Source organism: Barbatula barbatula (genome assembly GCF_947034865.1).
Source record: "Barbatula barbatula genome assembly, chromosome: 9".
Classification (NCBI taxonomy): Eukaryota; Metazoa; Chordata; class Actinopteri; order Cypriniformes; family Nemacheilidae; genus Barbatula; species Barbatula barbatula.
This window is the reverse complement of record NC_136772.1, coordinates 14,736,565-14,762,806: the sequence shown is the minus strand read 5'-3', so window position 1 is coordinate 14,762,806 and position 26,242 is coordinate 14,736,565. Positions and strand designations below refer to the sequence as shown.

At 40.5% G+C, this 26,242-nt stretch overlaps 1 protein-coding gene across 1 annotated transcript in view; it reads right to left on the bottom strand.

Moving 5' to 3' along the window:
- Positions 1–5,956: 5,956 nt before the first annotated feature.
- igsf3 (immunoglobulin superfamily, member 3) overlaps positions 5,957–26,242 on the bottom strand; it is a 121,660-nt gene continuing 101,374 nt past the window's right edge. Inside the window, exons 7-9 of the mRNA XM_079465121.1 lie at positions 12,501–12,911; positions 9,939–10,361; positions 5,957–9,105 (exon numbers count right to left, since the gene is read on the bottom strand). Of these exons, the coding sequence (XP_079321247.1) occupies positions 8,855–9,105; positions 9,939–10,361; positions 12,501–12,911 (1,085 nt within the window). The 3' untranslated portion in view covers positions 5,957–8,854. The remainder of the gene's footprint in view (positions 9,106–9,938; positions 10,362–12,500; positions 12,912–26,242) is intronic.

The window sequence follows — 26,242 nt, the reverse complement described above, 5'->3', positions numbered from 1 at the left end:
GCTGTTTCACGCCCTATATTTATGCCAGAGACTTTTACAGGCATGGGGCGGGAGTGGTCTGATTGGAGAGAGCAGTTTGAGATGGCAGCTGTGGTGAACAATTGGAATGATGGGACAAAGCTTAAATTTATGGCGCTTTTTTTTTTATGGCTAATTTTCAATATAAAATTGTGCATTTTCCGGGAAAGAAACATGCTAATGCAGATGCGCTTTCACGGTTGCCCCAGTTTAATGTTAAGTGGGGAAGTGATCAAGACTGTGGCCTGGGAAGCGCCTCTGTTTGAGCTGTGCATGAAGTGGTTCCATCTGAAGAGAGGGAGACCGATGATGAATTGGTTATAGCACAGGGGAAGGACTCGATTTTGCAGGTGGTAGGGCGGTTACGATTGAAGGGGGAGGAGGGGTGTGTGGAAGCACAGAACTGTGTGGGGGTGAAGGGATTTCTACCTGTTTGGGACCAACTGGGTTTTGAACGAGGGCGGTTAGTGCGTAAGCCGCCCAGTAATACAGATGCGGCGTCAAAGGTCCAGGTGGTCCTTCCAGAAGGAATGGTTCCAGATGTGTTAAAGATGTTACATAATTCTATAACAGGTGGCCATTTAGGGGTGCAAAAGTTACAGGCAAAGGTGAAAGATCGGTTTTATTGGCCCGGCTGGTTTGGGGATGTGAGAAAGTGGTGTAGGGAGTGTACAGAGTGTGCTTCTCGGAAAGGGTATTGACCCAATCGTTGTGCCCCTTTGCAATCTACAGTCGCTTCACGGCCTTTTTAACGGGTAGCAATTGACATTTTGGGACCCTTGCCTTTGACTGGGGGTAAGAATAAGTACAATGTGGTGATCGGGGATTACTTTAAGTGGACTGAAGCGTTTGCCCTGCCGAATCAGGAAGCAGTGACCATAGCTACAGTATTGGTGCGGGAGTGGGTGTGTAAGTTTGGGGTCCCCCGTAGTATCCATTTGGATCAAGGGTGAAACTTTGAGTCCATGTTATTTACAGAGTTGTGCAGGTTGTTGCAGATGTATAAGACAAGAACTACATCTTATCACCCGCAGTCAAATGGTATGATTGAGCGGTTTAACCGTACTCTGCTTTCTATGCTGTCCTTGTTTATAGATAAAAATCAGCAGAATTGGGATATGCTGTTGCCATATGTGATGATGGCTTATAGGAGCAGTGCACACGCCACGACTGGTTTCTCACCATATAGGGTTCTTTTCGGGAGAGAGATTGTTTTACCAGTTGATGTTGTGCTGGGAGTGGGGGAAATAGAACGCTTCAATTCAGTAAATGACTATGTGATGAAACTAGCAGAGAGTTTGTCTACGGTAGCAGAGGCTGTAAAAGTTCATCAAATGAAGGCTTCAGGACGTCAGATACAGTGTTTTGATCTGAAGTTTCTCATCAGTGCTATGCAGAAGGAGAGCTGGTGTGGGTGAAAAATACAGCCCGTAAACGGGGGGTGTGCCCAAAGTTACAGAGACGTTTTTGGGGACCATTTGTGGTCCTGGAGCGTGTAACTGAGGTTCTGTATAGAATAGCGCCTCAAGAAAAGGGTACCGAGCGGGTTGTACATTTTAACCGCCTCAAGCCATATGTTTCTAACTCATTTGCAGGGGAACCGGAGTAGCAGAGAGAGAAAGGGGGTCGAACAACGGATGGAGGTGAGGAGAGGGGGCTGCCGTTCGATCCTGAGCTATTGTCTGACCCGGAGATGTCTCCAGACCTGGAGCTGCTTTCCGACGGGGCGCTGGATGCTGATCCGGTGGAAAAGCCTGTTCACCTCCTTGGATCGGAGTTACGGGGTGGCCCTGAGCTGTCGACGGATTCTGCATTGCCTCCTGACCAGGCGGAGGGACTTGGTCTACATCCTGATTCGGTGCTGTCGGACAAGGGAGTGGGCTCTGCAGAGGTTGCTGGAGGCTCCGGTGTGCACCCTAATCTGAGGGTGCAGGTAGATTCGTCGGGTGCTTCTGGTCTGCGGTCGACTGCTAGGCTGAATACTGCTGGATTGGCTATTGATGGGACATCGGTGACCGAGCATGGGGTCGTTGGAGGAAGGATGCCCCGGGTGAAGAAGTTACCTGCCCGATTGTTGGACTATGAACTTGGCTGTTGACTCGGGGACGAGTCCTCCTTGCAAAGGGGGGGGTAGTGTGATGTAAGGGAGTAGGGCTGGGGTGTCCTGTAGTTAATGAGGGGGTTGGGACTAAGGTAATTGGAGCACACAGGTGATGCGGGTTAAAGGGCTGATAAAAATGCTGTTGGAGATGCTATTCGGGGGTTCGGGAGCTCGAGTGTGGGTGACACGCTAAACGGACGCTCGGGATGATTAGTGTCTCCGGCGGTGAAGACAGGTAGGCAGTTAAAGGGGGTATTACTAGGGTTAGTGAGTGAGGGCCTGCTTTGGTGGTTAGGAGAGCCCCGGACTGCTAACCGAGATTTGACAAACGGTCTTGTGGATTATTGGATGATATCCGGCCTGTGGATCTGAGAGACTACTCGAGCTGCGCCGCCTTTATACGGGTGCCACCGACCCCTGGATTATATCCTGACCCAGGCGGAGATCAAGCTCGTGCCTCCTGTCTTCGGGATCTGGCGTCGAGGAGATTAAAGCAAGCCTTGACTAAAGGGGGGTAATGTGCATGTGCCATATGAGTGTTTTTATGGTTTTAATTAAATAAAGCTGTCATACTTATACCTGGAGTGTTTGGTCTCTGACTTCCATTTGCCTGGTTGTTATTGTTTCTGACCAACAATATTTAAATGTATGAAAATACTCCAAATAGCGTATTAATTTCCATTATTATATAAGCATTATTCTTATATATATTTTGATCATACAGTTCCTTATATTTACTGAAGAACTTATTAGTGTGTCTGTGTTCAGTTTGGTTGCCTGTGCATTCAACCATTTTACGTCAGAACATGGCGGCCTCCTTAGGTCAAAATGAGTATTACATTTTTTTTTAATTAAAATATTTGATGTTTCTAACAAGTGTAAGGCTATTGCAACGTATTAAGCCATACATACCTCTATACCCTGGGTTTCCTTTAAACGAAAAAAACATCTTCTGGAAAGGCCCAGTCTTGACCTCAACCCTATTGAAAGCTTCTGGTCTGACCTCAAGACTGACATTGACACGAGGACCCAAGAATATTGCTGAACTAAAAGAGCAAAATTCCTCTTGTCTATTGTGCAGGTCTGTTGAAAGAGGGTCAACCAATTTAATCCAGTAGTCCACACTGTATTGTAAATGCTTACGCAGTGCATTAAAAAAACATATAATTAACAATAATTTCATTTTAAATCTATTGTTATAAGACTTGGTACACAGCACAGTACAGATGATTGTTGCTTGTCAGACTGATATAATCGCAGCGTTCGTGCTTAATTGGTAGATGTAGGCATATACTTTAAATGCACACCCCTGTGGATAGGGTGAGCTACAAATACCTCGGTGTAAACATCTCTGAGGCCCTGACTTGGACTTCACACATTCAGACAGGCGAATAAAGCCAGGCAAATACTGTACCATCTGAGACAGCTGAGGAAATTCTGGCTTTCAATTCGTCTCAGGGTCTGCTCTCCCATCCCTGCAGGACATCTTCCTCAAACGCTGCAAAAGCAGAGCTGCCAAAATCACAAAAGACTTGGTAACTGTTTTTTTTGCTGCTGCCATCTGGTAAGCGCTTCCGTAGCCTGATGGCCAAACCGATAGGCTCAAGAAGCCTTTTTTCCCCAGGCCATCAGGCTCCTAAACTTAGTCTCTTAACATCATTTGACCTCACTCATCGTATTCTTAAGAACATTCAACATCCAATTTAGTGACATTGCTACTTGCACACAGAAACAGCATTGACTGCTTCATTTTTTGTTGCTGCTAAGTAACCACCTTGAGTTGAATCTGTTTGCACATACCTGCTCATGTAAATATTTACAGTTTATTATACCTTTAACTTAATCTTATTTCTATTTTCCTTTTGTGTTGTATTTTTATAATAATTGCCCTGTCTTTGGAGTTGACCTGACCTACATTTCACAGTTGGTTGTATATTCTCTATATAACTGTATGTGACTGACAAATATCTTGAATCACAAAGTGTCCACCAAATTCATAAATGCAAACAATAAATGAATTCATTTTAGTGAGATATCACAGCCACACGACTTTTTATATTCTTATCCGCTATTTCCCTCACAACTTTCCCCCAATGCATTTGCCCTTAATTTTCTGTCTTAAAACGAGCATAAGGATCATGACCCCTGCTGCAGATGTTATTGAACACTTCAATATTCACCACAGAGACCCAGTGATGATATCTGCTCTCTAACACTTTTTTTTATTTAACAAACAACACAGAGGCACACACCTGTGGAACGGTTTGGTTTTCATCAGATAGTAAATCCTTTTCCATTCAGTGCATTCATAGGCCTGTGACACCAAGCACAGCCAGTCGTGTCAGCAGATTGATTCCACAGCATTCAGACAGGTAATGTAATGAAGGAGAGCAGGGAGACTGTATTTACAAATTCTGAGTATCCCCCGCCGGCCAAGCAATGAGACACACAATCCCCCATACATCACTGAGGGAGAGAATTGTTAATATGCATGAGCAGAATGGAGTTTTAAAGGCAGAGTCAGGATGAGTTATGATATGTGTGATGTGATTTGGTCCTGGCCCCTGGTGGTCACGCCATGCTGTGTTAGCAGGTAGGGCAGTTACAGGAGACGGCACCATTTATCCCATCTGACAAGCAGACATAGGGTCAGGAGAAACTTGCTCATGACTGCAAATTAGAAAACGGCTGTTGTATGGTGTAAATACATTTGTAAGATGAACATGTGAAATTACACATACTGGACAGACCATCACATTTTGGTAAACAAAGCAAAAAGACATGTCCTCATAGATCATAATTCAGATTCAGATGTAGACCCCCCTGTCTACTATTTCATGTGAGCAGCTGGAGGGGACTTCAGCTCCAAAGTGAGGTTTCCCCACTGCTATGAAAGGTTAACAAGACCTGGCCCACTATAACAACACAATCGGCAGCCTCCCGTCTCAACCCCTCACAATCCAAACTGTCTGACCAGATAAGACACTGGAAAATGAATATGTCAGACACCATCGTTACCTTTAAAACAGTCTTCAAAAAAATGTTAGTGCTCTGGAGTTCAATGACAGGGGACTTGCTAAATCTACTGTTGTTATTTCAGACGCACTCCAGAAACGTGAAGAAACTGTACATGTATTCATTTTCAGTTTTGTTTATCTGGTGGTATACAGAATATTCCATTCATGTCTGACAAATCAGTGTGTTAAAGGCATAGTTCACCCAAAAATGGTGAATGGACTCACCATCTTGTCATTTCAAACCTTTTTGACATACTTTCTTCCACAGAACACAAAAGAAGATATTTTGAAGAATGCTGAAAACTGGCAACCATTGACTTGCATTGGTTTTGTGTTTATACAATAGAAGTGAATGGTTACGGTGATTGTTTGGTTACCAGGATTCTTCAAAATATCTTCTTATGGGTTCTGAAGAAGAAAGAAATTCATACATGTATGAAATGACAAGAGGGCAAGTAAATGATAATAGAATTTTCATTTTTGGGTGAATTAAACACTTTGCTCGATAGACAATTTTGCAAGACATAAACAACACTGGTTTAGATGCACTTATTTCAGTTTTTACATTTTATTTCACATATATAATTAAGTCTTCAAGATGCTTGTTTAACATTCTAAATGTTTCGTTGGTTGTATTTTTGTTCTAACACTGTGTAGTTAAAAAACAACCAGCGTTGTTTTTGTCTTGCAAAATGGTTAGCTTGCTGGGTTATTATGTTGTAATGACACAAATTCATAGTCTTATTTCAATGTACTGTAACCATTACAAAGAAACAAGGAACATAAAGAACTGAAACATGCCAAAAACACAATCTAAAGCGCTGTGCACTGAATGTTTTATTGCAATCAACTAACAATAGCAAAGTGCCTTTCAGAATAGCCATTGCTACAATTGAATAAAATATATGTAAAGGATTAAAAAACACACAAATTAAACAGAGTACAACAAAAATACAACAGGCATATAAAAATCGATGGCAATTTTTTAAAGATTCAGTGCACTATTTTGGTTATTTAAATATTTAAAAAAGAACATAAAAATCACCACTTGAAAAAGCAGCACTGGCTGAACTGAACACACATCAACACAATGTTTTTTCACTTGTTTTAGTTTTTTCCTGCAGCTACACAGCCATAACATGCAGCCCTCAAAAAGCATTGACAACATTGTGAGAACATTATGATTCAGCTGAGCGTGTTGAACTACAAAAGCACTATTTAAAGTTCTGAATAATTCTGTACAGATTGAACCGCAATATTACACAGTCAGACTCAATACAACTCCACCCATCTCCCGCTTGGGAAAAGCCAACCCAGAACCAATTCTCACATTACCAATTTACAGAACCTGAACGTATAGGTCACACAACTAAAACTATTTACTGTATTACATTAGCAGGTATATTTATTTATTGGATTACACATCTTGCTTGTTTTACCTTGTCCACCTACCTACATTACATTTTGTAATACTGACAATATATTATGAACAACCTGGTCAGGTTGCTGGCATTACAACTAAAGAATGGTTCGAATCGGTTTGTTGTATCAGCATGGCCTTCCACAAGAATGGAGAGGGTGGCTTTCATCAGAAAATGTCTCCTTTCTCATCATGCACTGTACAGTTTGACAAAACTGAGTAGAGATAAAAGAGAGCTAGATTATCACCGTATCATCTGTATGAAGATTTTTCAATCATCCTGATTCACTGTCTGATTATTTCCCATCATCCTGTGACTGCACAGTAAATCTTGGTTCTGCAAAATATGCAGATTTAAAAAGTTCACAGATTCTATCCAGGTGTTTTTATGGTTCAATAAATAAGACAATAACAAGATTCAAGTGGATCTACATTTCATTTACAGGAAAGCTGCGATGTTTCAAATACAGTCAAGATTGCGGGAAGTGATGCGCGTTCCAACGTGCGCATTGTCAACGTGTGAACAAGTTCTTTAGCATGTTGCCTAAAAGTGAGACGACCGTTTTGGTTACATGTCACTGCTACTAGACAACACATTATGTTTGGTAGTCCGTGACTTGCTTGAAATAAAAGGAACATTAAGATACAATCCATTCACACTAGAGCAAATGAACAAATGCTTTCAGTGCGGATGTTGGCGACATCCTTTTCAATTGAAGCGAACGTGGATTGTTGTGAAGTATAATCATATTTGATGCAGAAATGAGTCGGCAGTGTCTTTTCGATGTCCTCATGGAAACAAACAATAATATCGATCATACATTAACCTTTAGAGATATACATCACATATTTCGTGTTTTCAAGTTATGCAATGGCGCAAAAAGTTCACACGACTGTTTCATTTCTTTCAGTGGCAGTAGTTTGGGCACCATGTTTCAAACACAAACGCATAGAGAAGAGCAACACCACGTGATGTAACTTACAATATATAACAAAATGTCTAATCACCTTCGTAAAACTACATTTACAGTAGTAGGAGCTGACAATTCATATACACAGAACGTCTCTAAGCTAACAAGATTAGATTTTCTCTCAGATCATTTACAGGGCATGAATAATGATGAAAGGCCTTGGCACTAAAGACGTCCCTGGAGTCAGTATTGTCCTGACTGTCCTTAAAGGCTTCCTTAAGATATTCCAAAATTCCAGAGAGGAGAGAAAAATCCTTCATGCTCGACAGATCTTTTCACGTCAGCTTCCCTTTGTTTCCATTTAGCACAAATGGGTAATGTTTCGTATATATAAAATACAAACTCATATGCTCTGAAGGGTGTTTAGTGGATACATTGATTTTCTTTACCAATTGACCAATTTGAAGGAACATCTGAACACCAGTGATGTGGAAACGTGTAAGCGTCTCGATGTCCTTTCCAACTGGATGACATCAGACGGTTTGCTTTACTGGATATATTGGACAGCCACGGTGGTATTTTTCTACACAAGCCTCATTTTAACACCGTTGCTTTAATTCAGATTTTCAATGTGGGGCTTTTGAAGTTTAATTGGTCTTTGGCAGTGAGGATGAGCTGGGGTTACATTTATATCCTGGAGTCGGTGTGCAATAAGCGCTCTCTATCTTCTGTATATATCCGTTGAAACAGAGGCAGTTCTCAGATCCATTCTGTGGCACACAAGCACACGCATAAAATCGTAGAATATCACCCTTCCGAGATTTATTTAGGAAAGTCTTTTTCATCCTTCATCCGTATACCGCTATTAAAACCCTTCATGGTCCAGCAAAAATCTCATGACCTTCCAGAACCGAAAATCAGCACTGACATGACAAAATAACAAATAATATGATGTGCTTCGCACCAGACTTTATACACGGGAGAAAAAGCAAAAATATAAATCTGCGCTTTCTCATCCTGGAGAGGGAATGGAGGCAAGAGGTTGGCATCCGTCACGGGCCACACCGCTAGAATACATCACGGCTGACAGACACTGAAACCTTAAAGAAAAAACGTCCTCACACACGAGAATGAATGATAAGTACAAATCATATTTAAAAAAAGAAAGCAATCGAAATGTCTAGGCATCACAACCGGCAGCCACTGTAGCCATGGCAACTTCAACAGAGGAAGGTCTTTAGTCAGTCATATGGACGGATTGACGGGTCAGGCTAGAAGCCCAGATTACTTCTTGGTGGCCTCATCGTGGACGAGGAGAAGAAAAAGAGAGAGAAATAGTGTTGATGAGCGAGTCTCTAAATGAGACGGTGTCACGTCCATGTCACTGTTACTCCACAGAACCAGGGTGAAGGCTGAGAGCAGGGGGGTCCAGACAGGTGGGGGAATAGCTGAGATGGGGCTCTTTGATCCACAAGAGGGGCGCTCCGTTCTTGCCTTCCTGATTCTTACTGGAGCCGCGGCTCTTGTAACGCATCAGCAGGACGGCGATGAGGAGGATACCGAAGATCGGGAAAGGGTAGAAGAAGACGAAGTAGAAGAGCGAGTCGTTGGAACAAACTACAGACTGTACAGTAGACACTGCGGGGGGAAAGAGGTGGGAGAGAGTCAAATAAAGGAGCAGCTGAATTAAATTTATACTAGTAACTGAATACTGCACAGTCTACGCTGTCAACTGCATACTATTTACAAAAAACGAAGAAACGGTAGTCATTTTGCAATGATAAATGTTTATAACAGTACTACGCTTTACTTTTATCAACTGGGGTGTAATACATCAGTGTTTTGATGAAGATTGGCCAATTGGTTTACGCTATGACTCCTATTTAAAGGGACAGTTCACCCAAAAATGAAAATTCTGTCTTTATTTACTTACCCTCAAGTTATTCCAAATCTGTATAAATGTCTTTGTTCTGATGAACACGGAGAAGGATATTTGGAAGAATGCTTGTAACCAACAGTTCTTGGCCACCATTGAGTAAATGACTCAAACGGGTGAGTAAATGATGACATGGTTATTTTTTAGACTGGTTGAGCTTCCAACATGCGACCTACGTCAACATGTGTTTTAATCTATTATGTTTCATCTTGTGCCTTTAAAGGAGTTCTCTACTATGGTTTAGCTTTCGTAATTCCTTAACATTTTTATTTTGTGTTAAAATTCAGATAGATTTTTTAGGGACAAATTTGATAAATGTTTTCTAAAAACAGAAATTCAAATAAACATTGAATGTTGTTTAATAAAAACGGAATTGATTAATACAATTCTTAAAAATATTTAAAAAGTTATACAATTTGTTCATGTTTAAGAAATAAAGTTTTATTTAAATTTCTGTTTCAATTTGTTCCAAATATAATATTCATGTATACAATGTGTTTCAAGTGGTTTGTGCTTGTAAAGTGCGAAACCTCACCCTGTTCCAGAACGTTAACGATAGTGACCCCGGAGTTGTTGGTGGCAAGGCGGTACCAAGCATTACGTGGATTTAGCAACCACTCCTCTACGTGGCAATAATAATAGCCCACGTCTCTGAGCCGAGCTTTCTGGATGGTCAGACTGTAAAGATCGGAGGCGGTGTGCTCGAACTGCAGGCGAGAGTTCGGACCGGGCTTCTCCGTAGGGCTGCAGTTGCCATTACCGAACACGGCATCGTGACCGATGGAGAAGGCGCACTGCTGCTCAACGTCCTCCTCCTGATCCAGATGGTACATGTACCAGGATACAGAGAAGCGGGAATCTGAGGAAGACTGAGAGAGGATCCTGCAGCCCAGCCGGATTGATCCGTCCGTTTCAACAGTGATGTTGGATTCTTCCTCTCCAACTTGTAAATTCACCACTGCAAACAAAAGACAAATCAAACCATTTAGCGCATCATACTCTCTTTCTGTTTCATTTTTAGCCCATGTATGTAGGATATAAAAAACAATGAGCATTTTTTCCCATTCAAGAACTGCATCGAAAGTAAAAATATCAACATGGGAAAATATCTGTTTGTGTTAACTGAAGGATCAGAGGTTGAAAGTGGATTTACATATTCAAATATCTCTAATTTCTGCAGGGCGTCACACATCTAATGTTTTGGGACTAGCTGTTCCATATGTCACGCTAAAATGAAGGTGGGGATCATCACATTTTGTGTGAGAATTCGCAGGGCCCGAGTTGAGATCGGGCTAAAAATAAGACAGAACTGCTCCCGCATACTTTAAGGAGCTCCTCTTATCTTCCGCTCATGTGAAAAGCAGTGTAATTTGACTGTGAAGAGGGCAGATTAGGAGGTGGTGAACTTTTCATCTACGACCTTTTTGTAAATACATACATGTGGACGCTATTTCAGGGAACGATGCTTCAGGAAGTTGATGCGTTGCTTTTCACATCTCCGGGGAAATAAAATTGGAGAGTTTTCAAGCACATCTATATGAGATTTCTCTCAAAGGCAGATCTAGTTAAGCAACGCTGAAATGACGATTAAATGCTGTACACCAGAGAAAATGAATCACACAGTTAAGAACCCATAAGGTATTTATAAAAAAGTCGCTTCTATCATCACCTGATCAGTCCTGATTGCATTATTTATAATAATTGTATTTCTTTAAGTTATCTGACCAGTTAAAACCAACCAAGACTATTTGCTGTGCCAAAACTGTTTTTCGTGACCTTGTTTAACTGGGTTGAGCAGATATCTTAACCACCTGTGCATCTAAAGTTACTTGCTTAATGGCCCAGAGGACAAACTACACAACAAAATGTGTCTGTGTAACAGCTGTAAGCCGTTGACCTGTGTGTCGGGCAGTAATATGGATGAGTGTGTGAGGTTGGGTCTTTGTAGGATGTGGAGGAGGAATCAGACTTCCCCGTTCTTCAGCTTGTTCTACACTAGGCTTGTTTGTGATGCCAAACGCCTTGAATGGAGAGTAGGCATATAAAGTCAGTGGAGGAGTAATGAAAACATTTCTCACTTTTCGTAATTGAATAGAAAGCTATGCAAGAAAAAGCAGATGCTTCGCTTACATTCAGTGATTCTGTTGAAGCAAACGTTTTGAAGTAAAACTGCTTAAATTTTGAAGGACAGTTCACCCAAAGATAATAATTCTGATACAATTTATTCACTCTCATGTCATTCAAAATCAACAAAAGAAGATATTGTAAGAAATGTCTTAGTAGTTTTGTCTTTAATATATTCTTTTGTGTTCTGTAGATAAAAGAAAGTGATACAGGTTTGGATATGACGGTGAGTAAATAATGAAATAATTTTTCTTTTTGGATGAACTCAATGCATTTGTAAGCCAGTGTACTTACACATTGTTTCCTATATACTTTCAGTTAAATATGACCACATTTTCGAAATTCGACTTAATTTTTGGACACAGAGGGCAAGAACCAAGTCTTTGTGAAAAGACGGACACTAATCGCCCTTCGGGTGTGGCGCGGGGGATTAATATTTGGGGGAGTTTACAGAAGGGGTCTTCACGGGTGGTTGCACGGGGTGAAGAGCGGAACAGCAGCTGTGTGGTGCTCAGATGGGCTTCATGAATAAGGCCTCTGGGATCTGGCTGCTATCAGCTGGGATTGTGACTGTTATTACTGTAGTTTTTGGATTCCCCCTCGCCGCCCGCACTTTGGGCCAAGTGTGAGTGATAATGTTTGGGACGCATGTGGGAGGGCTCACCCGGGGGGCCAATACCCTACAGACTGGCTTTGAAGTTGTCACGTGTACCAAGGCTCTGTCTCGATTTATCTCTTTCTTTCACATGCTGATGAATGATTCAGTTTTGGTAGGCATGAGGTTGAGGTCAACAGTGGTCTCTGGGGGAGAATGTTTTCATGCTGCTTTTTCCCTGTGGCAGATGGCCGGTCTGCCCAAGGGACTGTGACACAAACCTATATCTGAATCTCAATAGTTGCAATATCTTCTATAGGAAAACATGTCCACTCTGTTAGTTGGGCGCCACTGTACATATTGCAACCCCCTTCTTACCTGGCTGTCTCACCGCAACATTTGTAAAGCCAGAGGTGTCTTGTGCCAGGCGGTACCAGGCTCCATCGGGGTCCATGAGCCACTCCTCCACAAGGCAATAGTACGTTCCAGAATCGCTGGTCTCGGCGCGGTGCAAGGTCAGACCGTATAACCGAGGAGAGAGCCTTTCCGACTGCACGCGGCTGCGTAGACGCTCCTCCTCTGCATACGCTCCATACTCAAACGCTCCAGTGTGCTCGATCTTCAACAGCAGCTCGTCGGGTTCTCCGGGCTCGGCTTTCCGGGCGTACCACAGCACGGCATGCTGGGACTCAGGGCTAGTTTCAGAGGTGATGGAACAGTTGACGCGCACCCGGCTGTCCTCCAGAAACTGCAAGCTTTGGTTGGACTTGTGCACACGTAGTTTACTCACTAGAGGAAAACAAAAGAAGGACATTAGTTTAAGGAATAGTTCACCCAACATTTTTTATGTTTTCTTATAATTTACAAATCCTCATGTCATTGAAAACCTGTGTGACTTTCTTTCTTCTGCAGAACACAAAAGAAGATATCTTCTTTAGAAGAATGTTGGCATCCAAACAACATTGGCCCCCATCGACTTCCATTGTATGGACACAAAACCCCAGCAAAAGTTTGTTAACAAAAAAAAAGAATTATATTCATGTAGTGAAGGACATATAAATGATGACAGAGTTACTATCCCTTTAACAGATTAGGACTTTTTACACCAAAACAAACAGTGAAATGACTTGCATATGAAGTCTTTTCACACAAACACAGAAACAAATATTCATCAGGCTAAATAGACACAATTTACCCATGTACAACAAACCAGTTCAAAGGAAACATGGATTTAGGTCTGTACTACAAAGCTCTCATGATTGCATTCATGAATTTTTATTCACAACAAACATTTGGCCTCGGTGTGAACAGGCCTTTAATCACTATGGATATGCGTTGTTGCTGAGGGCATGCTGGTACGGGTTAATGCCAGGCCGAGACAGAAATAAGATGTTCCTAGGAGTGCAGGGCTGGCGGGATCCGGCACATTGTTTTTGAATTACCTACAGGTGCATCAGGTGTGACCGCCATGGGTAAAGGCTGCCATTTCACACCATGAGTGGATTTATGAGCACCAGAGGAGCTTAAGAAACATACTTTCACACCTTCACATACAGGTCTCACAAACGTACGAATGCACTAAATATGTGCAGAAAACAGATGCACACAAGGGCTAAAAAGCGAGGAGAGCAGATGTCCTACATGGGTGTTCCTGATATTTGACATGGGACAGTTCAAGCACACTTTCAATCGCATTAAACATATGCTACTGCATCACGTCTGCCCTTGTCCCTTAACACGCGCACAGACAGACGCTCAACAACAGAACACAAAACTAGTGAGACTTCATTAGAATAGTTTGTTCTAAAACATATTTTATACCTACAAAGGAATGAGCATCTGTTAAACTTCATATTGGATTTTCATTCTGCTTTAATGGCTCTTTGCTAAAAATTCAATTTTCCACTGACAATTTGGCTCCAGTAATCCCCACTACGCATTTCTGCACTTCTAGCAAATTCCTGTGATTCGTCTCTAAGCCTGGACCGTCTTCAGAATAACAGTGGCATGAACATTCTTATGTATCTAACTAGTCCAAAAACAATCCCTGCAGCAAAGCTCTTCACTTCAATTGTATGATCAAGTCAAGTCTTACCGATTTCACACACACTGAATTTCCTTTTTGCTGTAAAAACGGTGAACACGGAGCGGCATGCTGTTCAATTTTATAAGGACTTTGAATGGGCTTTGTTCTATATTCCGTCGAAGCTAAATCGTAAATAGGCCTATATGTTATTTATACCAGACATAGTGTGATATATTATATATTTAACTTGCAAAACATGTCCATAAACATTCTCTAATAATAAAATTGAGCAATAACGCATAGTGATATAGAGTATATTTTATGTGACAGCTGTGTGTTTGACATACTTTGTCTACCGTCATTCTTATATGTGTAGATGTCAAGAGAAGAGATTATTGCAACACATTCAGGTGCATGAAATGTTTATTTATGGAGTTGTGTTAAGCCTTGCAGAGATGTCGAAGTTAATTTCCCCACAGTATATCTTCAAAACAGAAGACTCCAACAACAGACAAAAACTAGTATTGACTAAATCACAACTCAAAAAAATGGTCGTTGTCTGTTTGGGTATTGTGTGGATTTTCCATTGTCCTCCTGCTCCTCTGAAACGACTTAACATGGCTCTTACTACTATAAGAAACAATGCAAAATATATAAAAGACGAATACAAAATAAGTCAAATTAACTAAAGTAAAACTATTGATCCATGAGTGTTTTTGCTCGGTCTCTGATTGTATTTTTGAGGTGAGTCAACCAGCTCTTTAAATCTCATACACCTATTAAAAAGCTTTATATCATCGCTGTCCTTCTGAAACCTCAGATTTCCAGATTTGCTCTTTTTCTTCTTAAAACAAAGTGTTGCTGTTCTTCATTTTTATTCCGTGTGATAAAGTCGTCTTGTAGTTCAGCGTTGCTTAAGCACTGTTTTTATAACAGCGTTTACAAACACAACACAATTTTCAAAGCACGATATACTGTTGTTTGACTACAGCAATCATACATTACTGCACAGATTAACATGAGGTTATTAACATGAGGTTATTTATTCAGAGGGAATCGCAGGAGAATTACGCACGGCAGCTCAGAGTTGAGGATTTGTTTAGTCCGCCAGGCACCAGAAAAGCAATACGGTAAACATGATTGGAAACGTTTGCTTTCTCAACATCAAACTCCCTCCTCTTTGCTATTCTCGGCTATGGTGTGAAGAAGCAGTGGATTTAGATGAACTGCACTCTCTTTATACCCCTTCAATTTTCTTATAAAGAAAATGAGAATCGCAGGCAGAAATGGGGTCCAACGGTCACGCACATTCTCTGCGGATGTTCTTTCATTAGCTCCTGGAAGCTGCTACCCAATCGGATTATCTCCCCACTAATATTAACCCCGGTTATAAGCACTCCCTGTGTAGATTTCTCATCATTCTCTTGCTTTTAGGGTCACCCGTTCATTTCAGAAGATACAGGGTGAGATCTGAACACTTGTGAGGTCTTCCGCGCGTCTCACAGTGAAGAAAAGCACCCAATTACAGTTTGACAGAATCTTCTCTGACTCCACCAGGCATGATTAAACAATCCAATTAAACAAGGCATTTGTTCCTGACAAAACCGCAAACCATCTTTTTCTGCTGTAAATCGCATCGGGAAAATCAATAAATGTACAAAAAAGCAAGCGAAAAAAAAAAAGGACGCAGAGATCGCAATAAAATGAAGCAAATCAAGTCGCACGCTCAAAAAGCTCAGAGGCTGATTAGAGTCAGTTTGTGACGGCTTTCAGAAACGGCGAGGCGGCAGAGGAGGGGGTGGCAGGCAGCGGAAAAAGCAAACAGAGAAAACGTTGAGTGCATTTGTGATTTTCTAAGACGACAGCACGCCGCGTTCCCTCCTCCTGTGTGTGTCCAATTTGTTAGCCCCAGTTAATTGCCAACACACTGAGCTGCCGAGATAAAGATGCCTTTATTTGGTTTGTTTATTGATAAATGATTTATTTATCACAACAGCCACAATCTCCAAAGATAATGCAGACTCGCTGTTAAGAACAATAATAAAAACATCTATTTGTAACATGATAAACATTTATTGCTCGTAATTAGTTTGCACGGAATTGAGAGATATTAAAGGGATATTGCTAATACCTGCTTGTTAAAGGTCCAGTGTGTAGTTTTTTCGAAGATCTTGACAGAAATGCAATATGATATACATAAATATGTTTTAAGACCTCACAGAATGAAGCGTTATGTTTTTATTAAGAACAATGTTTCTTAACTGGTGGGTCGTGGACAGTCTAAGAAACAACATCAACAACAAAAAACGTAATTCTTAATGTTTTTCTGATGCAAGACTTTTATTTTGATAGACCTGCGTGAAAGCAGTTGGCAGATACCTGACGCTCCGAGCACACGGGGCGTCAGCGTTAACCCTTGACAGAGGGCGTGTCTGAAGCGTGGCTGACGCAAACGTCATAGTGACGACAGCCAGTTAAATTGTTCTCTGGTTTTGCATGGCCAAACCATTTGAGATCCACTGCCTTAAAACGAGCTATTAATATCTACATACACCGTAGGTCCCCTTGATATTTCTACAGTAGCCGGACAAACTGCCCTACAGAGAATGTTTCGTAAATACGTTATTTCAAAGTGAAGCAACAATGTGACGAAATTGTATCCCTGTGTTAGCCAGCATAGTACTTCAAAAAGGAGGGGTGAAGTGAGCTGTTGGTTGCAATTCGCAACCTCGCCACTAGATGCCGCTAAAATCTCCACATTGCTCCTTTAAGTCGTGACTTCAAAAATACCGTTACCTGGCCCAAGCTGCTATCTATTTTGAGTAAAGGTACTTTTTAAACTTCCAATTATGAGCACTGTTTATTCACACATCTCAAGTTTACACTTGAGTCTCCAAGCTCACAGAATCCCCAACATTAATATTTAATAAATTCGTTAAAAGGAATAACTTCATTTCGTTATGGAGAAAAAGGTTAGGATTGAGGGATTTTCGGTAGTTTAAAATCAAGAGTGCATATTAGCATTTTGGACACCGGAAACGATGGTGCGTTACTTCAGACAGCTCATTTTTTAGTTACTTTGGAAAAACGTCTGTTTAAATAATTAAATGTCACGTGAGAACGTGAAAACTTTAGAAACCAAAAAGAGCATTTATGTAAAGCTACTAAAACAACATCAGAAACCTGAAAGAAAGTGTAAACCTCACATATTCCCAAATGGCTCTTAAAAAATCCTTTCGATTTTTTCCATGATTAAATTGATGATCTTTTAGGAGTTCTGTTGATGACACAAAAATCACAGGCAGTCATTAGGGAGGAACAGTTAATAGGTAGCTACTTATTTCAACTCCCACTGACAGATGAAGAGTCCTTACGACTGTCAATCATTCACAACATAATCATATCCCAACTTATGCATATTAATGAGCTACAAAAGAACATCTATTAGCCAGAACAGAGTGGAGACCGAGAAACTATTAAGATGTACCTGCAAACATGATGGTTTTTTTTCGGTGTGTTCTGTTTTTTTTAAACGAGAGCGAAAGGGTTCATTTGCTCCCTTGCAGATGTAAAGTGGCTTTGAGTGGAGCAGTCACATGTGGAGGTGGAAAATCATTATAAATGGAAAGAGCAGGCAGAAGAGCACCCAAGAGAAGACGACGAACATTTAACACGTAAAAGAGGAGAGGATTTAAAAAAAGGGAAAAGTGAACAGGAAAGCGAGAAAATGGTGATGTTAAGAAGTGATCTCAGGTTGGCAATAGTGGCAAAAGAGCAGCTTACTAAGAACAGACACGACAGTGTCTAAACCAAGCACACCAAAGACTATCTAAAAAATGTCAACATGACTGCTCTTCCCTTAGCCTAGCACGCCAATCCAAACAGCAGACCCTGCAATGTGCCATATTACAGTTAAAATCAAATAATGCTTAATCCCAGCTAAAAAGATTTTTGTTATTTTAGGAGGGGTGGGAGGTTGTATCCCCTCAGGAGAGCAGTTTAGGCCTTCGTCTGTTACAGAAACATAATGGGAGCCTAATATCTATGCTAATGAGGCCGATGCGTCTCTGATTCTTTTGTGTTGGAGAAAGATTTCCAGCCGTCTTCTACAATGCAATTAGGCCTATGGTAATTATGTGGATCTGTGCTCGGCCACAGATGAGACCTTGATACGTTCAACTCTGCCATCCTCCCATAATTCCTCTCCTAGCATTGACATACTGTATGTCTTCCTGTAACTCAACCAGGGACAGATTGGTGTTGGTCCGTGTCTAAATAGCCATGCCAGATCAATGTGAACGAAATCTGTCATTAGAAAGCTGTGCACAGGAATTATGTGCGCTGAGAGTGGCCGTAGCGATGTGTTTATATGCAGAGGCGGCGAAGCATTCATTAAGTCTTTGTTTTGGCGCAGGCAAGAATATGGAACTGGCTTAGTTGAACAGCATCTGTTCTATGCTCCTTGTATTATACCTACAGGCCTCATGGCCACACAGAAATGTATTATAAAATAAGCTAAAAGAACCAGTACTAGTATAACTAAAAATGAAAACATCCATCTTAGGTGCATCTGTCAACTTAAAACTTGGACAGGGATCTCAGATTTTTTGGGGCAAAATATAAGAGGTTAGTTACACTAAGCAGTAATAAGGATATCTACCGATTCTTTTTTTTCGAATTCGCTGTACCATGACGGTCAAAGATGGAACATTCTGCAAATGTGTGCGATTTCTTCGCTGGTACAGACCACTTCGGAAATTGTAAACAACACTAATCCATCTTTTTAAACTGCATAAACTTTTGAACATAATACAACCAACAGAACATTTGTAACCGAATCAAAATGTTAAACACATATATAACTAAATCTTAAATAAATTTAAGCTTGATGAAATATGTAAATATTTTAACCAAGAGTGCCACTGTTCCATTGCTTCATCTTGCGAAGTGGTCTATATTTTCATGCTCCGCTTCAGTGGGGAAAAGATTGACGTTTAATAAACACAAACTGTTCGGTCTCAATTTTTTACTGCTTCTGACTTTCCAACCCCTCTGTAAATAAAGCTTACATCTAAAAAAAAAAAGCAAAAAAAGTTTGACAACTTCTGAGGCTTTGATTAAAATTAAAATGAGAACAGAGTTTATGTCATGTCCCAGATGCTGTGTACAAGGAAGAATTTTTAAAGACACATCATTAATTCAGACAGCTGGTGATGAATACAGACATGTATTGGAGGGTTGAAAGTGTTTTTCTAAGGGGTCTAAAAAGGCATATGAGCGCAAGTAACTTTTCAAAATATGCAAAATGACACTTGACGGTCCACCGGTTAAGATTTTCATTTATGGTTTATTAAAACAGACTCTGAGCATTTTAAAATGCATTCTGGGATGTCCTTTTGGGCAATAGTGCAAGGACACATTCAATGATGCATTAAAAACTAGGCAAAAGAAAGTATCTCATTGCTCCCAACACCTTTTGGTACACCCTACGCAACAGTAGAGCCCGTATGATGCATTAAAATGCTGTCCAGCCACTGTGTGTGTATGTGTGTTTATACTAGAAGGACTCTGGTAAATAGGGTGGGAGACAGTGCTACTGTACATATACCCACCCCTCTACTGACCTTCAGCATCTCCTCAGAACCAATTTATTACATAACCCTTATGAAATAATTTTGGATACGAATGCTTCAGAAACAAATGCGGTTCATCAATCTTCCATTGTGCCTGTGAATGTCATAGAGCTAGGTCTATTGCTTGGGCACCGGGATGGAAAATAAGTGAGCGGGGGAGCTCTAGTGATTGAATTAGAAGCTCAAAGCCAATGAGCTCTGGAAGAAAGATAAGGTGCTCTACATTGAGACTCCTGGGAAACAACCTGGAGAATATACAGTAGTAGGTCAGTCGTTCTCAGACGTTACAGGCAAAGTTCCAACCATCAATCAAATCTGAACATTTGGATAGCACAGCGTCACAACACCGGTGTCACTAATATTTTATGCATGGTACAACAGTGCCACATCAATATTCTTGTAATTAAAGGGACAGTTGACCCCAAAATTTAAATTCTGTTCCAAATCTGTGTTAATTGTCTTTTGATGAACACAGAGAAAGATATTTTGGAGAATGCTTGTAACCAAACAGTTCTGGGCCACCATTGACTACCATAGTAGGAAAAATGACAATAGTCAAAGGTGCCCCAGACACTGAACTGTTTATTGACAAGCATTATTTCAAATTTATTTCTCTGTGTTCATCAGAATAAAAATTCTACAGAATTTGAAGAACCAAATGATGAAAGAATGTTCATTTTTGGGTGAACTGTACCTTTAAGATAAATGATGATGCTGCAAGATTCTCATCGATTTCTCTGACATTTCTGCAGATCTCTGGAGTTCAGACGTACTCATTAAACATATTTTGTATTTTAATATTAGCATCTCCCACCTGGGTAGAATCAACCGAATCTCTTCTATCAGACCGGATACAAACAGGCCACTTTTAAAGCTTTATACAGAGCAGAATAAAACTATGGTGTGTGGATTCCCATCAGTGTCTCATCCTGCATTGTAAAATAAAGAATGTAGGTTGTGCACTGAAGTCTTAGCGGACATTTACACATTTAGCAGATGCTTTAATCCAAAGCAACCCACTATGCAAGAGAATGCTCAGATGAAGTGTTTGGAGAGGAATGTGTAAGATTTGTTTTAAGGGTGTAGAAAGAGACAGTTGAAAATAAAATAAGAATAGAGTAAATTAGAAATATAGCTGCAAGCAGGAAGTACGGGATCAAGCCCAATAATGGCCCAAAGATAAATATTTTAGACATGTCAGATGATCACTAGGGGCGTTGGCCTATAACTTTACAGGTACCCTCAGAACATGACCGTGATGTACCATACCAAGTATCCTAGAGATTAGCCCTTGTGTTGGTGTAAATACTGCATTTTAACGACAACATTTCAAATGGGCGACGCCCACAATGGCAGACCGAGGAAATATTTTGGACAGTTCAGATGATCAAATTTTTTAAATCAAGTTTAAAAACCTTTTAATAACTTTTTGTCAGTACGGTCTCCAGACGTACCAAATTTTGAGCAAATCTCACCAATTTTGTAGGAGGTAAAATAGTATGTTTTCTATTATATATATATATATATATATATTTATATATATATATATATATATATATATATATACACACACACTCACCAAAAGGATTATTAGGAACACCTGTTCAATTTCTCATTAATGCAATTATTTAATCAACCAATCACATGGCAGTTGCTTCAATGCATTTAGGGGTGTGGTCCTGGTCGAGACAATCTCCTGAACTTCAAACTGAATGTCAGAATGGGAAAGAAAGGTGATTTAAGCTATTTTGAGCGTGGCATGGTTGTTGGTGCCAGACGGGCCGGTGCGTCTAGGAGGAGCTCTAAAAAGTAGTTTTTTCAAAAAAAAATTAAGTAACAGGAAACTCCAATTGTACCTAATTATTTCTTGATTGGTCACAAAACAGATTAAAAAGCACTCTCTGATGCCTGTAGATGCACAAAGCTCGAGTTTATATGAATTCCACATAAAAAGACTATAAACCTGTATGAGATTCTATCCGGGATCTTTGGGGTGAATAGCATTTCGGAAGGGAAGGGAGTTTTCAAGGAGGCTTTGGGGTGCAAAAATGACGGAGAAGGAAGCTCAAGAGAGAAGGAATCAGAATGTGAAACTAAGCTTTTGAGAAAGGAAGAACAGTATCTGTGGGAGAGATGGAGAGAGAAACTGATAAATTCTCTTTGCCCTAAAGGAAGATTGTGGTGCATAGTGCAATACTCTGCTCGTAATGAAGATGGACAGCAGTGATCCATCCATGAGAGACAGTGATACGGTTTCCATGACGATTCAGACTGCATCAATTAAGGGCACAGTGAGAGCCATCAGTTGGCAGGGTGGCTGGTGCCCAACAGGCCACGACAGGTGTGGGGGTGCATTGATCCGTCACTGCCAGGACCCATTTATGTTAAAGATGTTTAACACTATAACAGTGGCCGCTGGGACAACACTGGGACAATTAATGAGAAGGAGTCTGCGCGTATCGCAAACAAGAGGGTTACAAGAGAATAGTAGGAAAGCATGGAGAAAGAGAGAGTAAATCAATATTCATTGTTCCGTAATGGTAACTTGATTAGTCTTCAAGCTCATAAAAACATCTTAACCTCAAACAATGAGATGTTGTTTGGTTCTCTTCATCAGTCTCACACACATAATCCTGAAGGTACGTTAAAGGAAAAGTTCACCCAAAAATGTTAATGTCTTCATTTACTCATCCTCAAGTGGTTCCAAATCGGTTTATTTGTTGTTCTAATGAACACAAAATATGATATTTTGAAGATTGTAGGAAAGCAAACAGTTCTTTGGTTACAATCATTCTTCCAAATATCTTTCTCTGTGTTCATCGGGTGTTGTGACACATATTGCAGCTGGAATAAAACATGAAATAAATAAGATGTATTGATTTATTTTGGAAGTGCAGTATTCGCTGTGCAGTATGTGTTCTGTATCTGGTTACATGTTTGTCTTTTGGTTCTGTATTCTATGTAGGGCAACACCAATCCTGTCTCTTTTTCATAACTCATCCTGTTCATACTGAGAAACTAATGTAAAAATGTTCATATTCCACTTCTGACTGCTTCATTAATCTAAACCGGGGATGGCCCCATTAAGACACATCCACTGGTATTACAACGCACAGATTAGATTGTGTCACGATGTTGGAAGGTTGGGCAGCATCCCCAGAGATCGGCACAAACGAAAAGTGTTTGTTCTTATTGCATTTCGCACATGCCGTAAAAGCACAAACGCAATCACGGAAGGGGAAGAAAAGTCTAATATTCGCATTTAAATAGAGAAGTTTTAAATGTGAAAAGTGTTAAAAAGTTGGGCTTCACCAGGGGAAAATCATATTGCAACTCCTGCTGAGAGGCTGTTTGCGTGTGAAGGGGGAATTCACGCTGGATTTCTGATGAAATCACAGCTAGAGGAGTTTCCCTCTACTGCACTTAAAGACACAAGAATTCTAATTCGAGCTAAAGTTTTAGAAGAGGAAGATGAATGAATATCAATGCCACAAGGCTTAGCATCAACCTGCCAGCTTTGTTTCATTAAGTGGCACGATTGGGAGATCTTAATGAACATGAGCAACGCCTGAAGCGACCTACACTTAACCAGAGGGAGGAAACTTCAGACGTCCATCTCATGCCGGCTTCCTCCTGAGAAAGAGAATCACATAAGCTGCTCTCTCAACCCACCTGGCTTACGTAATCCATCAGGAGGTAGGTGTGGGAGTGTATGTGAACGTACACATAAATATTTAAAATGTGCATATTATGTAGTTTCATCATTCTAGATTAAACGTAAGATTGCTCTGGAGAGAAAAAACAGAGGAGATCAGAACGCTTTTTAAAGTTGGCAATGTAAACCTCCTCAGAAAGGAAGCATTGATGAATGAAAGGCATTGCATTAGAAGTGTCATAGCATCTGTCCTCAGGGCACAACCATGTGGAGGAGACCCCCGTCACACTTACTGTTCCTGACCTCAGAAAGAGCCAGCAGGTTGATACGAACCGAATCTACCTGCTGTAAATATTGAGATCTTCCTTGTGTTTAGAAGAAAATCGATAAAATAAACACTAAATGCTTATGATAAGTGATGATATGGTCATGTAGCGTACGTAATAACGTATAAAAGCAGTAAAAAAAAAAACTATTATCACTGGTAATGACGGTTATTAGCCGGGAAGAGAAATCGCATTTGCGTTGCGTGCATTCACATTTATAAGCCGTTCGTCTGAATAGCCAAAGCATCGGGGAAACGCTTGATACGCCGCCAGATGGCCAGTCCGCCCATGTTAGCAACTATGAATCATGGGAGAATGAGCTGCATGATTAGTATTTAAGGGTTGTTAAAATAATAACCATCAATCCCTTCCACACGAACATACACATTAACCACTTATTCTAATTGTGACACCCAAAGTAAACAAATTGACATAAAGGAAGCATATTAAAGGTGCTCTGTGTAATTTCAGGATCTATTGACAGAAATGCAACATAATATACATAAGTTTGTCTGCATAGGTGTATAAAGACCTTACACAATGAAGCGTCTTGTTATTATTACCTTAGAATAAGCTATTTCTATCTACATACACCAGGGGTCCGCTTACATGGAATTGCCCATGTTGTTTCTACAGTAGCCCTCATTGGACAAACTTCTCTACAGATTGTAAATATAATATATCCTTTTGCAAAGAAGTGAAAACGTGACGACATCTTAGTCCTGTGTCAGCGACCGTATTGCTTCAAAACATTGGAAAAATGTCCATACAATGGCAGTCAATCGAGTCCAGAGTATCTCCTTTTGTGTTTTACAAACAGGGTTCCACATCGACAAATATGCCATTTTTGGGTGACCTATCCCTATGCTATTAAAGATGAGGAAGACAAAATGTTTCAACCCTACTCGTCGATCAATACTCTTAACACTGGTATCGAAAACCGGCTATGGCGGATAAAGATTTGACTGGTAAAGTGTGTGAGTCTTTCATCTGCTACATAACTCCATTGAAGGAGGTGTGAAAATAACAAAGAGATTCGGAGAAAGAGAAGAACACAAGCTAAACTGAGTGTTTGTATGGACAGAAACCTACAGAGAGTGTAGTTCACACTACAGCATGCAGCAGAGTATGAAATCCTACAAGCTTCTCATCAATGTTAATGCTGCTTTTATTGCTTTCTCCCTTCTGTTTTTCCTCTGATGTACTCGAAGTTTAGTGAAATGTGTATCATAGCATTTAACACACACAAATCTCTTGATGTAAAGCATCTCAAGTCATTAAAGCGAAATGAGAGACGAAGTGTGAGGAGAAAAAATGCGAAGAAGAGAAGAGACAATGAGGAGAGAGATAGAGTCTGTGAATTCTAGGTTTCTTCTCATCTTGAGAAACAAAGGGCAGTCACAGCTTGTGTCATCATAGATCTGTGAGAAACCCCTGGGGTGGCCGAGGTAAATGCACAAAGTGAACCATGTATTAAATATGAACAAAAAACTTTAAAGGTACGCAGATGCGACCAGCTTATGAAACCAGAACATCATGTTCACAGGCATAAAAAAGGTCTTCTATCAAGGCCTGCAAGCACATAATCCAAAACCTCCAACTTTTTCAGACCGGTAGGTGTTTGTTTTCATTGTGTGAACCACACCATTCTTGCAACAGTTATTCATTTATTGCATTTACACTGAGCCGCTCCATCTCACACTGTCGTGTGGCGAGAAGCTTTGCCTTATACATATTAAACAGGCACTTCTGGAGACATGATTTAATGTCTCTCAATAATGCATTCAGTCAGATCCATGAAGCGTTCACACATCATTATCTCCACTCCTGTTGCCATTTCTCCCAGAGAATTTTCTTCACGCAACTTGTTCCTCCAAATGTCAGCTTGCAACATTTAGCTAAAAGTATTTAACATTTAGAAAACAATCGTGAAAGGGATGAAACGGATAAATCGAACGGCTCGCATTCAGTTTGTTAAACATTCCTCTAAAATGGGCCTTCACGCTGAGAGCCTGTATTGTATGTTGGAGAATACGAGGCCTCTTTGTTCTTTATAACTTCACAGCCAATCAAACGCTCTGACACGTTCTGGCTGACAGTGACTGATCACACTGGCGCCGAGGTGAGGCTGTATTCAGAGACGGAACATGGCAGAGATGCTTTGGGGCTCCATCAGGGCTGATCTGAAATGTCAATAATGAAGTAAACATCAACAGCAGGGCTGTATTTGTTGATGTTTATGACATTTTTGTAGGATGAAGCTCTACAATGTGAATGTCAAATGTCTGTAAGAACTGCTTGAACATGTGGTTACAGAGGTGACACACCTGCGTAATCACCTCGACTTTCACATCCGTAGTAAGGCTAGAAGTTGATGGATATATTATTTAGACGAATTTAGACATAAAAAAACATAAAGGGTTAGTTCACTCAAAAATGATGTCACCATTTACCAGCCCTCTTGTCATCACAAACCTGTA